The 16,008-nt window shown below is 43.0% G+C and overlaps 1 protein-coding gene across 1 annotated transcript; it reads left to right on the plus strand.

The window, feature by feature from the left end:
* Positions 1-3,121: 3,121 nt before the first annotated feature.
* On the plus strand, positions 3,122-3,475 carry LOC130026851 (60S ribosomal protein L23a-like). The gene has a single exon (XM_056117555.1). It carries the CDS (start codon positions 3,122-3,124, stop codon positions 3,473-3,475), a length of 354 nt encoding a protein of 117 aa, XP_055973530.1.
* Positions 3,476-16,008: the final 12,533 nt, after the last annotated feature.

The raw sequence follows: 16,008 nt of genomic DNA on the forward strand, positions 1-16,008 counted from the left end.
GGACACCTACCACCACCTAAGCCTGCCCCAAAGGCAGATGCTAAATAATTTATTTTATATTATTTGTTATAATTGACTGCCTGGAAGCACAGGGAGGTGGGAGGAAGAGCCCATTCTCGGCTCTGTGCAAGCCTGGAGATTTCAGTCACAAGTCATGCATACCAGGGTTTTTTCGGTGTATACATTCTCAGCGTGGGGGGTCGGAACGAGCCTGTGAAGGTCTGCTGTGAACATGATCGTGATTGGGTTCTGGAGGTTTGCGGCTGCTGGGCTTCTTATGGGGTAGGTGGAGGGAAATACCTGCCCCGCCTCCGAGGCTCCCTGATGAAGTCAGCCTGGAACAGGCTAACGAGACATCTCTGCAGACTGTTGCTCTCTTCCGAGATTTATTTGTGAGTCTCTGCATGTATTGATTCTTAAAAAAGAAAGAATCAGCACCATTCCATGAGAAGAGCCAAAGAAGCAGACACTGGGCTATTTTAGGCAAGTATCAAATCTCTGGTGACGTTGCCTTTCTGAGTAAGCAGATCTGAACTCTGGCCACATGTGGATCCGACCATTCAGTCTTCCCTCTTTGCTCTGAAATGTGTGGCAATCTAGGACTGACAACAATAGGAGATACCCCAGATACAAAAGAATCTGGCTACAAACAGCTGCAAACAGCTTATCAATCCTATGAACCCCACAAATCTTCCAGTCAGTGCCTGGATTTGTTCATTTCAAAATAATAAAAACTTGGACCTTCAATTATTACACTATTTCCTCTGGGTCATAAAGCATGATAATTTCGGAAGGTCAGCCCAGAACAAAAACCAAGAAGGGAGGAAGGAGACAGTATCAAGTGGAAGTTGAGAAGCAGAGTACTATTTTAATTCCCATATCAATTCATTTGCACTCCATATAAGCATTAACACTACAAAACATTTGCTAGGCTCAGTGGAGGGGTGAAGAAGCAACCTCACTAAAGCCACCAGAGAACTGTCATCTAACTGGCCCCAGACCTTATTGCTCTGTTAATCATTATGTTAAGGCTTCTACTTCCTGCTAGCTTCAGGCCCCTAGCAGCACTTCTCAGGAGCCAAAGCATTTCTGTACTCAAGCTCACTGTGATCTAACAAAAAGCCTCAATCTGGCTTAGTCAAGAAGGCTTCTGGTGCTATTCCTATTTTACATTTGAGGAACTGAGAAGGTGAAAAGTTGAATGATGAATCCAAAGTCACAAGTAAGCAATGAGACCTGAACTGGGACCAGTTCCTTCAGAACACTTTCCAGAGTTAAGTGTCCTTTTTCTCCCTGCCTCAAGCACTCTCTCCATCTCCCCTGTGTATCTATAGCATTCTATTCTAACAATAACCTCCACAGGTTTCCGGAGACATTGCCTTCTCTTAAGGCAACCTCTGACTTACCAAAGTTTTAGCCCCATCATACCAAATGCCTGACCCAGTAAAGCTGTTCAGTAAATGTGTTGAGCTAAACTGTGCTAAAACCAAGATTCTTCAGTCCAGTCTCCTAGCACTAGAATCTATTCCTGTCTAAAAGTGAAATTCAGACTGAAAAAAAAATTATAAAGCCATTGAAGATGATTTGGAAGAGAATGATCTTTTTTTTGGCTTTTTTGGGGTCACACTGGGTGATGCACCAGAGTTACTCCTGGTTCTGCACTCCGGAATTACTCCTGGCGGTGCTTGGAGGACCATATAGGATGTTGGGAAGACATCCTAGGTCGGCTGTGTGCAAGGCAAATGCCTTACTCGCTGTTCTATTGCTCCAGCCCCGATCCTTATTTTCAAAGTAGAATAGTCTTTTAGTTCTTAGGTAATCACAAGTTACATTTTTATTTCTTTAGCATGTATTTCACCAGATGAGATTATAAGCACTTTAATATTGGCTTGTAATTTTTTTCTTATCTTATTTTGGGAGAAATCTTTTTTCTATTTTATTTATTTATTTATTGCTTTTTGGGTCACACCCAGCAATATACAGGGGTTACTGCTGGCTCTGCAGTCAGGAATTACTCCTGGTGGTGCTCAGGGGACAATAATGGAATGCTGGGAATCGAACCCGGGTGGGCCATGTCCAAGACTGGCCTACCCGCTGTGCTGTTGCTCCAGCCCCAAAATCTTTTTTTCTAATGGTTCCAAAACCTGTTAAATGTACACAAATATCTTAACAGTCAAACATCAAACTACTCTACTTTAAATCTCCTTACTGTTGGTTATTTAAATTGTTTCTGATCTCGGGAGCTGGGGGAGAGGTTTTGACTTTTTAATTATTATAGTGAATCTATAGTGAAAAATTGTTGTAATTAAATCTATATAAATTCCCACTTTGGGGGATAAAAAATCTTCAGAGTTGTTTGTTAATCGAGTACTGTTTGAATCTCAGAAAGAATATAGCTTGAGGCCTTTTGCTTTTTTAAAATGTGGGTCACTTCCAGTAATACTATTTAAAATAACACAGTTTGTAGTTTTACTTTTACTCATTTTATTTTCTGCTTGGGGTCTCCCCAGTGGTGCTGAGGCTCATCAGGGTTACCATGCTTGAAGACTTCGAGCGGGCACCAGTAATGTCTCCATTGTGAGACTTGTTGTTACTGTTTTTGGCATATCAAATACGCCACTTGCCAGGCTCTGCTGTGTGGGCGGGATGCTCTCAGTAGCTTGCCAGGCTCTCTGAGTGGGATCAAACCCAGGGTTGGCCGCATGCAAGGCAAATACCCTACCCACTGGGCTATCGTCCCAGTCCATGCTGTACAAATATTGCATCCAGGTCCCATGCCTACTAGCCATGCAGTCCAGTCATGTGAGCTATATCTCTCTGAGCGCAAAGTTCCTTTGAGTAGTGATAATAGGATACATGTACAGGGATTGGAAGAATTACCAACTTTAACTCAAATGGGTACCTGAACAATTCTGGATTCCAGGTAGTCTTTCTGTCAGCACCACCCCTATATACTAAATCATTGGTTTTATCACAACTACCTATTACCATGCACTGAATATGTATTTTTGTTCACTCCTCATTTGTCTTTTATAATAAGTAAAAAAAAAACTCTACTTTTTCATGAATATGGTGCCAAAAACAAAGAAGGAGCCCTACCACCTTCTAAAGTTGAAGTAAAATGAAAGGCATTGAAGGCCAAGAAAGCAGTATTGAAAGGACACAGAAAAAAAAAAAGATTCACACTTTACCCATCTTCCGAGGATGCGAGATTTTGCAGCTGAGAAAGCAACGCAAACATCCTCAGAAGAATGCTCCCAGGAGAAATCAGCTTGGCCACTATGCCATCATCAAGTTCCCTCTGACCCCCGAGTCAGCTGTGAAGAAGAGAGAAGACATTCTGGAGGTCAAGGCCCATCAGCTCCAAATTAAACAAGCTGTGAAGAAGCTCTATGACATTGACATGACCAAGGTCAGCCCCCTAATGGTACCTGATGAAGAGAAGAAGGCATGTGTTTGGCTGACTCTTGATTAGGACGCCTTGGATGTTGCCAACAAAATTGGTATCATTTAAACTGAGTTCAGCTGACTAATTCTAAATACCCTTGTGTGTGTGTGTGCATGCATTCTTCCCATAAAAAAAAGTCCATCCCTATGAACAATTTCAGAAATTATTATAGCTGCAAGTGAGTTACTTTAACTTCTTTGTGCCTCGATTTCTTTATCCAGGTTAAAAATTTGAAATGAGACAATTAAGTCCTTGAAAGGTCTAGTTAGAAAGGAAATGTGATAAGTGATTCAGAAAATAGCTTTGAACTGTGACACTCATTAGTGGTTCTGCTACAAGTACTACTGGGTATGAGCTGTGAAGCCTTAAAGAATTTCATGAGTTTCTCAGGATCTCTGAGAAATTCTTGTATCTGCAAAATGGAGATAATGAAAGTCTAGGGTGTGGTAGGGAGCAAATGAGGTAATTTGGACACAATGCCTGCCTAGCATCTGGTATCCTTTCAATAAATGCTGCCTCTTACCGCGAGTAGCAGGCACTGGAGAGCCAGCCCTGGAAGGATTTTCATGAAGCCCCTCTCTAGTGCTGCTTGGAGGAAACTAGCACATGTGCATGTGTTTTTCACCTGAAAAGCAGGTATAAGACTTAGCTGATACTAGGATAGCTCAGTTCCTAAACCAGAGATCTGGGATTAGGGAAGAGTTTCTTTATTTTTGTCATTTCGACAAGTTGGCTTCTCTGACTCTTTTTCGGAAAATGGACGTTAGGATAGGAGTGTTGGGAGGGTTTTCCCAATAAGCATTACCCACTACATAACTATAATTTTTCCCAGACTCTTATCTCCCAGTGTTGCCCACTTAACCCAAGAGAAATTCTGATAATTCTGAACCCAGCTGCCAGGCCAGCAGTCATCTGTTTAGAACTTCAAATGAATGCCCCAGACCCGCCTACTTTCTCCACATACTGCAGCAAGATAAGTCTCCCCTGGCTGCTGATAAATGCTTTGAAGAACATCTTGTCTGTTAACAAACAGCTTTTGATTGTGCCTGAGCTTGATCTTTATTCTGTTCTTATTCATCAGACCCCTTTAAATGGGTTCTTTCACACTCTTCAGATTAGCCTCAAGGAAACCCCAGGAAACAATGGGTCCAATTCTCCCTGGGTGCAGAGAGTGGGCTGTCAAAAGACCACATAGGGCCCTCTGTAGGGCTGGGAGTAGAAAGAGGGGTTGATGTAGCCAGCCCTCATGAAAGGGAATTAGGCTAGATTCAAAAGCAGTGAGGTGTAGTAGAAAAGCAGAAAGGCAGTACACAGCCCTCAACCCGGGATGATGATCTTCATTTATTTTCAGAGAAAGCTTGTTTCCCTCAGACATGGGCAATTTCTTCCCAGAGAAGCCCGGGGTCATCATTAGTGTCCAGCACACCAGAGCTGACCTCCCACTGATAGAACAGATGACCAGCAAGAAAGATGGAGGAGTAGAAAGTTCACCATCTCCAAAGCTGGTGTGCTTCTGAAAGTATTCTCTTCAGACTTTCTTTCTTTGAGGAAATGAGCTAATTCCTCTGACCCAGAGAAGGACAAAGGCCTCTCCCACCTTAGCAGCTGGTACAAAGCGTACAGTGACCCTTTCGAATCCATTCCTCTGACCACTGATTGATTCAGTAGTGGAACCATGGAGCTCAGCAGAGGGATAGAGTCCCAACATTCTTATTGAACACCAGCTCCTCAGCTCTCAAGATACTTGGTTTGCTGCCCACTCTCAAATCCACACTTGTGGCTTCTTGTTGGTACTGTAAGAACCTAATAGGCTTCCCTTAACTGATTAAAATAGAGTTGGTCACAGATTTTTTTTGGGGGGTGGAAAAGTAAGGGGAGGGGCATACCCAGCAGGGCTCTGTGCTCAGGGGTCACTCCTGGGGATGCTCAGGGGAACATATGGGGTACTGGGAACTGTACTCAGTTTAACAAGAGCCTCACTGCCCTATACTATCTCTCCAGACACTGTTTCCAGACTTCTAAATCTAGAACATTCCTATTTGAGTCCATGACTGGCACAGAGCTGCAAGTGCAGTTAGAATTTAGGCAAATATAAGTCTATTCAAATATCAATCAGAACCCCAATTGAAAATTTTTTTAAAAAATTGGTATTTCAAGTCTGGTCCTGTTGGCAAGGGCACATGACTGCTCGGTTTACAGATATACCCACAAGTGACACAGAAGGCTTAGAACCAGAGTCTGTGTAGAATACTCACAATGCTTCAGCAACCAGAAGCAGTGACAGGCCATGCACCCTCATAGTTCAGCCTGAGATGAGGGTACTAACTCCGTGAGCTGTGCCAAGCATGTGTCCATTCTGGTTCTTTGGTCTGCCTAGGTATCATGGGAGATCCACGACACATCTCTAGTAAATGTTTTCTCTGCTTAACCAAATGAAATGAAATTTTAAATATTCGCTTGACTGGGTCAAAGGTAGCCAGATATTTGCTCAACACTTGATCTGGATGTTTCAGGGAGGGTAATTTTGGATGAGACTAACATCCAAATGTTAAGTGGATGGACTTTGAATAATGGTAATTATTTTCTCTGATGAGAGTGTGAACTTTATCCAATCAGTTGAATGTGGTGGGAAATGTGCCCTGGTGAAGGAATGGGTGTTGGAACATTGTATGATCGAGACTCGATCATGAACAACTTTGTGACTTTATATCTCACAGTGATTCAGTAAAAAAAGATTTTAATTAAATTTTTTTTAAAAAAAGGGGGGGGCTGGAGCGATAGTACAGTGGGTAGGGCATCTGCCTTGCATGCGGTCAACCTGGGTTCTATTCCCAGCATCCCATATGTCCCCTTGAGCACCGCTAGGAGTAATTCCTGAGTGCAGAACCAGGAGTAACCCCTGAGCATCGCCGGATGTGACCCAAAAAGCAGGAAAAAAATTAAATTAAAAAAGAAAGACTGAATGCACCCACTGCAGATCCACAACAATAAGAAACACTATCGGCAGGTGGCCTGTAAGCTTCGATTGCAGCAATGGCTCTTCTTTGGGTCTCCAACCTTTAGACCCATCATATGGTTTATGCTTACTTGTCTCTACTGCAGCATAAATCAAGTTCTACAGTTTTAACACACACACACACACACTGTTGTTTTGTTTCTCTAGAGAATTCTGACCAACAGATGTAACAAAAGTGACTTTTGTTAACTGCAGTCAGCAATTCTGATCCACATATTTTTGTTTTATTTGATTTATTTTTGTTTGGCTGGTGTGAAGAACCCAACCTCAGGCCACATATATGAGCCATAGTCCAGCCTCTTGACCATATGTTTTAAAAAGGGCCTCCTTAGGGAATTCTAGTATAGATACAAGATTTGCTTTTCTAAATTAATTTTTCAATGACACTATTTCTTAGGTCTTCCTTTAAAAAAGACGATCTAAAAAATTTCAGGCAGAGGATCTACTCTATAACTTGCAAAAGTTAGGAAGTTAAGTGCTTCTGCTGTTCCTCCAACATCTGGGTTACAATTAATTACAATACCTTCAGTTTCTATCATGCTCTATTTCTTAAATTCTGATAAAAAAAAAGACAAAGACATCCACAATTTTTTACACTGTCACTGTCACTGTCCTCCCATTGTTCATCGATTTGCTTGAGCGGGCCCAGTAACATTGTGAGACTTGTACCATCTTAACCATTTGCAGCATACAGTTCAATATTCCCAAATATATTTACATGGTTGTGAAACCGATCATAGAACTTTTTATCTTTCAAATCTGAAACTGTGTACCCACTGAAAACAACTTCCCTTTTAGCCAACCCTTATTCTCTCCATTTCCTATTTCTATCAACTCTGCCATTTCAAAGACCTCACATAAATGTGGTTTTCAAAAGTATGCCTCCTGCTGGCTGGAGATCTAAACAAAATATATATTCATCTTTCTGAAACTGCTTAATTTCACATAGCATAAAGTCCTCAAGTTTCATCCTCATTATAACCTGTGACAGTATTGCCTTCCTTTTCATAGTTGAGTAGTATTTCATTGTTTGCGACTATCACATGTTTATCTATTCATTCACTGACAGACATCCCACCGCTTGACTCTTGTGAATAGTGCAGCTATAAACATGCATATTCAAATATCTCTTTAAGACCCAGCTTTTAATTCTTTTAAATAAATACTCTGAAACAGGCTTGCTTTGTCATATAATAGTTTTAGTTTTGGGAGAAACCTCCACCAATCCTTCAGAGTGTCCCACACCATTTTTCCTATAATGTTTTAGCACTCAAATTACTTTTATATTTACAATTTTGTCCTCATAACTCTATGACATAGGTAGAAAATAAGTTATTCCCCATAAAGGGATAACAAAATTTGGAATAGGAGGGTCAAGGACTTAATTCAAAAAGTAGAGCTGTGTTTGCATGAACAAAGCTTTCAGTTTGATCCCCAGCATGAAACAGACCCCCAAGCGTTTCTCGGTGCAGCCTTACTGGCTCCCAGCCCTACTGGGCCTGAGCAACAAGCCATCAGGACACACACTGAGTAACTCTGGAAGTGGCCCCTGGATACCAAGAATCATTGGGGGATGGAGGAGAAGGGGAACAGGGGCACTCTAAAAGATGAGTGTCTGGGGAGATAGTACAGAGATAGTACAGAGGCTAAGGTGTTTGCCTTGCATGTGATTGTGCCTGGAACCTGGCTTGAATTCCCCATATCACATATGGTTCTCGGGTTGGAGCGATAGCACAGCGGTAGGGCGTTCGCCTTACAAGCGGCCAACATGGCCGACCCGAGTTCGATTCCTCCGCCCCTCTCGGAGAGCCCGGCAAGCTACCGAGAGTATCTCGCCCGCATGGCAGAGCCTGGCAAGCTCCCCGTGACGTAATTGATATGCCAGACACAGTAACAACAAAGTCTCCAATGGAGACGTTACTGTGCCCGCTCGAGCAAATCGACGATCAACGGGGAGGGCCTTTTTTACATATGGTTCTCAGCATCACTTGGCATGGTCCCTGAGCACTGTCAGGCATGCCCCCACCCACAAAAAAATATGAAAGTTCATTTTGAAATGAACCCTTTCTCCTGATGCACGACTATATTAAGCATTTGAGGCAAATGAAGATTATAGGGTTTATACAATAAATACTTATTTCATGACAAATCGACTCTATTGCCAGTGTTTTCCTATTGACCAAGAACACTCAGAGGGAGTAGGAAGGTATGATCTCCTATAAGGAGCTAATCTAAGGAAATATTATCTTCAAATTGATTTCCCACTTCTTTCCTAAATAAGTTAAAGAAAATTTCTTTTCATGAGAGCTGTTGTGGATTCATGTTATGCATATGGATGATCTGGAGGTGGCAAACAAATGCAGACAGCTCTGTTGCACAGTACAAGTCCCTGCCTTGTGTAAGCATGTTTTCTCATGATCATCCAAATGCTCTTCTGATGAGAAAGTATCAGCATATGGTTTTAAATGAACCTAAATAGAGGACGTTTGGAAATATGGGAATGATTTTGTTGTCCCAGTAGACAACCTCCATGTCCTGGCATTGAGTGCACAGAGCTGAGAGTTCGGGAAATCCCAAAGTACAGGATAATATCACCTAAAGAAAAATTATTTGTCCCAAAATGCTGCTGAAACCCTTTTGAGAAACTCCTGCTCAGGACGAGATCAGTGTTAATACCAGGAGAGAGGGTCTCCAAACCACTACATATAATTATGGAATCTTAGTGACGACAGAGTGAGTGCTTCTAGACAAATACTGTCATGTTCTCCTGTCAGCCCTATTTTAACCAATCTCCACCCCTAAGCCTGCCCATAAGGAATTCTAGGGTTGAGGATGAGTTCAGGAGTGAAACACATGCCCTGCACATGTGAGACCTGGATTTGATCTCTGGCACACCACAAAACTCTCTCTCTCTCTGTATCTCTGTATCTCTGTATCTCTGTATCCCTGTATCTCTCTCTCTCTCTCTCTCTCTCTCTCTCTCTCTCTCTCTCTCTCTCTCTCTCTCTCTTTCAGAAGAATATGCTCATCTAGGAGTATGAACACAACATCCAGAAGTTCTGGAACATCATTTTTCCCATCAGGCTGTGATTTCTCTTTAAACATCAACAAAGTAAGAATCGTAAAGAAGTAATTAAAAACAAAAACCACTTAGTGGAATCTGTGCTGTATGTAATTTCTATCCTCATTTGGTCCCGTCAACCGCCTTTAATCACACTCAGAACTTAACTGCCTGCTGGTGCAGCAGAAACAAGAAATTCCCAGGTTCAAGTCATTTTGAGGAATGGTAGAATTCTAAGTCCTCATCTTCTCTTTGCAAAGGCGCTTTTACAAAGGAGAGCACCTCAACCCAGAAAATGTATTTGTTGCAAATAACAAATATAAAAATGATAATAGAATACCTCTGTGAAACATGGCCTCTTGAGACTGGAGTAAGTATTTGCTCCACACACAATCCAAAGTCCCCTCGGCTCACACCACACATGCCTATGACCGGGCCTCTAACCTGCATCTTAGTGGCTCAAAGCATCCCGAATGCCTCTCGTCATGAAAGATCTAACTCAAAAGAGGAAAGAGATGAAGGGGTGGGGGGACAAGATACTTTCATGCTTATTAGCATTTCCAATTTCCTCTCTCTCCTCCTGCCCTCAAATAGTAGCACAATAAACTAGTTCTTTGTGATTGATCGGAGCCAGTAGATAACAGGGTATATGCACGTTCCTGCTTTCAGATTCCCTTGTCTGCTACCCAGGACAATACGAACTGCTGCCTACATGAAAAACTGGCACATATCTGAAAAACTTCAACGAGCATGTAGAGAGTTTATATAAAACTCAATCAAGTTGAAGTTAGTTGTTTTCTATTTTCCTAATGGAGGAGGGGATCATCCAGCTTTGCCTCCCTCTTTCAGCATAGTCAGAAAAGAATGTGAGTCGTTTTGGAAATGAGCTTCGGCTCGTTCCTATCACACTCTGGAAGGCTCCAAACATTTTCATTGCACGTACACGGATGATCAATTTCTAAGCACATCTTTGTTTTTCCTAAATAGCTGCATTATTTGTCTGATGTTGAAAATGGCATCTGTACTGTATGTAATTTCCATCCTCACTTGGCACCATCAACTGCCTTTGATGACACTCAGGACTGTTTCTTTTTTGTCTCCTCCTTCCCTCCAGCTGCAAGACCCAGATGTCAGGTTCAGGAATGCATTTTCTCTGGCAGAGCTATCTGGCTTCTCTCGGCAGTTCCTAAGTTGGTGGCTATTGTGGAACTGCCAGCAAAATAGCACAAGATCTCACTACAGACGGGATTCAGATGTTTTTGTGAAAAAGAAAAAGCAGGGTCCAAAATTGGGAGGAAAAAACATATTTCTTATGCCTCTAATTATAAGCCAGACAAGTGGCAGGCCGAGCCTGAACAAATTGCAGTTCCCCCCCCATGTATCTGCCGCTCATCCATTTTCCCCCTCTTGACAGTTTTTTATCTCCCTAGTCTGCATCTGAAATCAGCAGCTGGGTACGATGATGGGTTCGCCTAAGTTAATCAAAACTGGGATGGTGACAAGGTCAGGCCCTATGTAAAATATGTGTATGCAGAAAGGGGGCTGGCATGCAGGAAGAGAAGAAAGAACCCAGCCTAAAGGACTTGGCAAGGTGAAAGCGAATGCAGGGCAGAATCATGTTTGACACTAATGCCCAAGGAGGCAATTGGTGGCAGTTTTCACATCACCTGGATGTTGGGGTGCCACACTCTACTCGGCTTTCCTAAGCAGCCTTTGTAAATAAGAATAGTAATCATGCTGCAACCTGCCCTCAAGCCCAGCCTGTCTTACACCGAATCCAGCTTCAAAGACATCTTGCATGGGCAGAAACCCAAAGAACCATTCCCCAGAGCATCTCACATGGGAGGGGGGGCTGCATTAGACTAGAAGGCAAAGAGAATCTCAAGCTGTAAGGGATCCTTGTGGTGTCTAATTCTTTTTTTCTTTTCAGAGCAGCTGCCAGAATCCGAGCAGTTGTGTGCAGGGCAGAGTTGGGAGGCTTCCCACGATCAGGTTCATCTGCAGTGCCCACCCAACTGCCCTGTGTCTTGCTGCCTTAAACGTGGCCCAACCATTCATACAAGTTTGCTAAACTTTTGTCCCTGAGAGTCTTTTTCTAAGCCTCAAGTTTCATTTACCGCTGTGCTTTTTAGCATTGTAAAGTAGTGCTCCATCTTAGTGGGATTTAGCTTCTGTGAATTCACCTATCTTCAGCACACTTTGTACCATGCCTGTTACAGTACTGAGCCCACATCATTGGGAGGGGCCCTGTGTGTCCAGACACAGGTATGCCACAAAGAAGTTGCAGCGGCTTAATGGCCATGATCCCAGAGATGCACAAACGAATCTTGGAACCCAGCGGCTTTGGGAAGAAATGCATCTGGACTTTGCATTAGGTTGCTGACGCTGGACCACCCCAGGTGGAAAAATATGTCATCCCTCCACCTATTCCCCTGGCGGCTTAGTGGCTTCCATCTTCCAGAGGCCATTGGACAGTCAGGTATGGGCCAGCAGTGACAAGACACCAGGGTCCTCACAGGATGGAGGTGGAGCTGGCCCTTGTCCTCCCCCACCCCAATGAGACACCGAGTTGCCTCCACAAATGGCCCCTCCTGCTCTTATTAAGCTGCTTAAAGGCCATAGTTCCAGAAACACACAAACAAATCTCGGAACCCAGTGACTTTTGGCAGAAATTCCTCCAGACTTAATTATTAAGATTTCAGAATTCCAAAATCGCAGGCATGCGACATTGTATGCTATTTATAATCAGCAATAGAAAACAAATTGTCTAAATGTTGCCTTTTTGGCAGGTCTGAGTGTTGGGGGAAAATCCCAAATAATAATGGTGGGTTTGGTGTCAAAATATTGATTGTAATCAAAGTAGAGAGAGAGTAATGTGGAATCTGTCACACAGGTAGGGGTAGTGTGTGGGATGGGGGGGTATACTGGGGTTTCTGGTGGTGGAAAATGTGCACTGGTAAGGGGATGGGTGTTTCATCATTGTATGATTGAGGCTTAAACCCAAAAGCTTTATAACTGTTCTCATGGTAATTCAATAAATAAATTAATGAGAAAAAGAGAGAGATGCAACTTGTGTACTTCTTGCTTTTTATGTTAATCTGCCTGATGACTATGAGGCTCTTCTTGGGGTATCTGTGCTTTTTGATTTCCAGTGACGATAATGCAAGGACGTTTTTCCTTTTCCCAGCAAATTTTCTCTCTGCTAGACTTTCTGTTGCTGCTACAGCTGGCGCTTCTTACATTCTCAGCACATTTGTGTGGCCTGCATACTTGGCACCACTCTGTAGGGCCTGTTCTGGGATGTGCTTTGTGTGTCTCATTTTCACCATCTTCCCCTGAAGATGGTTGCTTGATTTTCTGCTAGTTGTGCAAGAGACACCCTCCCTAAACCACTTGGACACAGGGTCACAGCCTCACAGATCACAACTATTTTTACCCAGATGCCCACCTCAGAGCCTACCTATAAGTCACACATTCCCCATAAAATGTTTATTGCATACCTTTTTTTTTTACTTCCATTGTCTTCTTTCCAGTCTTCATGGGGTGTACAATCAGAGCAAAGACCATTAACAATTAATGAACAAGTGAACTCAATCTCTCTTCACTAGTCCAGATTTACACCCTACCCTGTCTACCTTGTCCTGTGCTCCCCAAGGCTGACCTCCACCTGCCCTATTGCTTGGACTTCCTTGGCATTGGATTGAGTTTGGCCAACATGGGGCATCAACAGGAGATGGAAGTTAAGAACATGAAGCACACTATTCCCTGACTCTCTGTGCCAGGAGGACATTTGTGGTGTCCGTGTTCCTCTAGGACCACAGCTCCTAGCAAAGTCTTCACTGCAGCCCTGGGCTCCAGTATCTGCTTCCTTCCATTTTCCTCTCAGGGCCACCAAGCATTCCTTAAAATAGCTTCTTAATACACAGGCACAGACATACACACACATCTTAACCACCCCTCCACGGTTCCCTGAACTCAGCCCACATCCTTGAAAATAGTTGCGACATTAAAAACATTAAAACACCCCAGTGAAGGGATCATCTGTTTCCTACCAAGATCCTGTTCCATACAAATGCAAATGATAAGAGGAGCTACTGTGTGTGTGCGTGTGTGTGTGTGTGTGTGTGTGTGTGTGTGTGTGTGTGTGTGTAGAGAGAGAGAGAGAGAGAAAGAGATAAAGGGATAGGGGGATGGGGAAGAACTGGAGAAGGGAGTTCCACCCGCAGCACTAAATGGTCTCCCATGCATCATCAGATGTAGCGCTAGTATCCCCCAAACATTGCTAAGTATGATCCTAGAGACTCCCAACACCTCTAGCAGTTCAGGGTCCAAGCAGCTCCACATCCTCAGGCCCAAGCTCTGAACCACCTGTCTAACCAACTGAGTACTGATAGATGTAGTCCCTAGGCCCTCTGAGCATCATTTGGGATATCCCAAAGATATATATTACACATACACCACACACATAGAACAGGAAAGAGACTAGAGAGTGTGAAGAAATGAAGCGATGGAAGGAGGAGGGTGAGTTAGGGTTGAATAGGTAGTGAGGAGGATAGGCATTTCTGAAAAGTTGCCCTTTGAGCAGAGACATGAGGACAGAGGCAGAGCTAGTATGTGCATGTCAGGAGCAGAGCTCTCCTGGCAAAGAGAGCAACAAAATCAAAGGTCCTGAGGTCAGTTTTCTTAGAATGCTTGGAACTACAAATGGTCCAGCAATCTGGTATGCAGGATAGAAAATGAGATCAAGGAGGTAATCGAGGTCAGTTTAGGGGAGGTGCTTATTACAGACTATTTGTCGTTCCTGGAAGTTCATCTGTTGAGTTCCCAAATTTGAATGTGATAATCGTCATAGGTGAGACATTTAGTGATGAGTCGGTCATGAGTGTGCTTTCTCATGAAGGGGATTAGTGCCATTATAGAAGTGTCCCCAGGAGCTCCCTTTTCCCTTCCACCATGTGAGCTTAGGTTATGGGCTGAATAGCCCTAAACAGAATCAACCTACTACCACTCTGACCTCAGACTCCTCCCCAGCCTTAAATGGTAAGGAATGGGTGTCTGTGGCTTACGAGACACTCAGTTTGTGGGTCTCTGTTTGTAGCAGCCTGAATGGACTAAGGCAGCCTCACAGACCCTAGTAAAACTTAGAGCTTATACTAAGATGAATTGGAAACCATTAGAATGTTTGATCAGAGAAATAACACAGTATTTTTTTTAATAAAGGCTCACTGTCTGTGCCTGGGGTATGGATCGTTAGTATAGCATATGCCTTGCATGTGTGAGGCTCCGGGTTTGATCCCCAGCAACACACACACACACACACACACACACACACACACACATAAGTTAGAACAAATGAATTAATTTAGAGATCACTCAGATTGCTATTTGTAAAATATATTGCAAAAGTGCAAAAGTGAATTCAGGTAAAACTATTAGGCATTCCATTTTCTAAGCAACAGTTGGGTGCCATTCTGCCTAAAATATGAAGCAGTGAGATGTTTAGTTTTATCAATGCTAATTCAAGATGCTTCTTCAATAGAAATGACATGAGAGAATGGATTTTCAGCTCTGGGGTTTGTGGGAGGGCCCAGGACTAAAGTCATAAATTAGAGAATTGCCTATAAATCCATCTACTTATCTATATATGTATTACCTAAAATCAAGAAATCATCTTGTGAGTGAGTGTGGATGAGATGAAGAGGTCCAAGGTTAAGTGCAAGAGTCTCCCATAGTGAAGAGTTTGGTGGATCCAGCAAACATGACCGGATGCAGGAGGAGATTCAGAGAGTGGCCCCAACTACTAAGTGAAGAAAGGGCCTGGTTGACATCAGCTAGGGCTCAGTGTTGGTCACCAAATGTAGCAATGTAAAGGGAGTTGTTTTGGTAGGCTGATGTAAATTAAGTCTGACATAATTAAATGAGCTCAAGAATAAAGGGAGTGGAGTCAAAGATAAAATATAGTTTTTTGAACATTTTTCTGTACTAGAAAACAGGCAGCAGCTAGCAAAGAGCCACACTGGGTTAGGAAAAGCTTTGTTTTGCTTTGCAAACTGATGAGAATAATCTAGTATAGAAAGTTAAGGAGAGTAATAAGTGAAAAAGAGGCCTGTTCTGTAGGGCAAAGAGCTGAGCTTAGATGGGAGCATGGCTCATTAAAACACTCAGGGTTACAAGAGGGAGCCAGGGAAGGGGGCTGCTGATAGACATGGGTGGGTAGGTAAGGAGGTGGAAGCTCATGAAAATTTACTTCTGAGTGCTTCTATTTTCTTAGTAAGACATAAAAGCAAGGTCATCAGCTATGAGTAAGAAAGGGGGAGGAGGTGTTGATGGTATAGGTCAGAGAAAATTTGCACAGGCTATCTATGAGAATAAGGAGTGATTCAACCATAAATGGATCACTGAACATCACTACGTGCTCCTCTGATGGGGGAGTACACTGACCAGTAAAAATTGACTATATGTCTTCCTGATCTCACGAACCTT

The sequence above is a fragment of the Sorex fumeus genome, unplaced genomic scaffold (genome assembly GCF_029834395.1).
Source record: "Sorex fumeus unplaced genomic scaffold, SorFum_2.1 ptg000035l, whole genome shotgun sequence".
NCBI lineage: Eukaryota > Metazoa > Chordata > Mammalia > Eulipotyphla > Soricidae > Sorex > Sorex fumeus.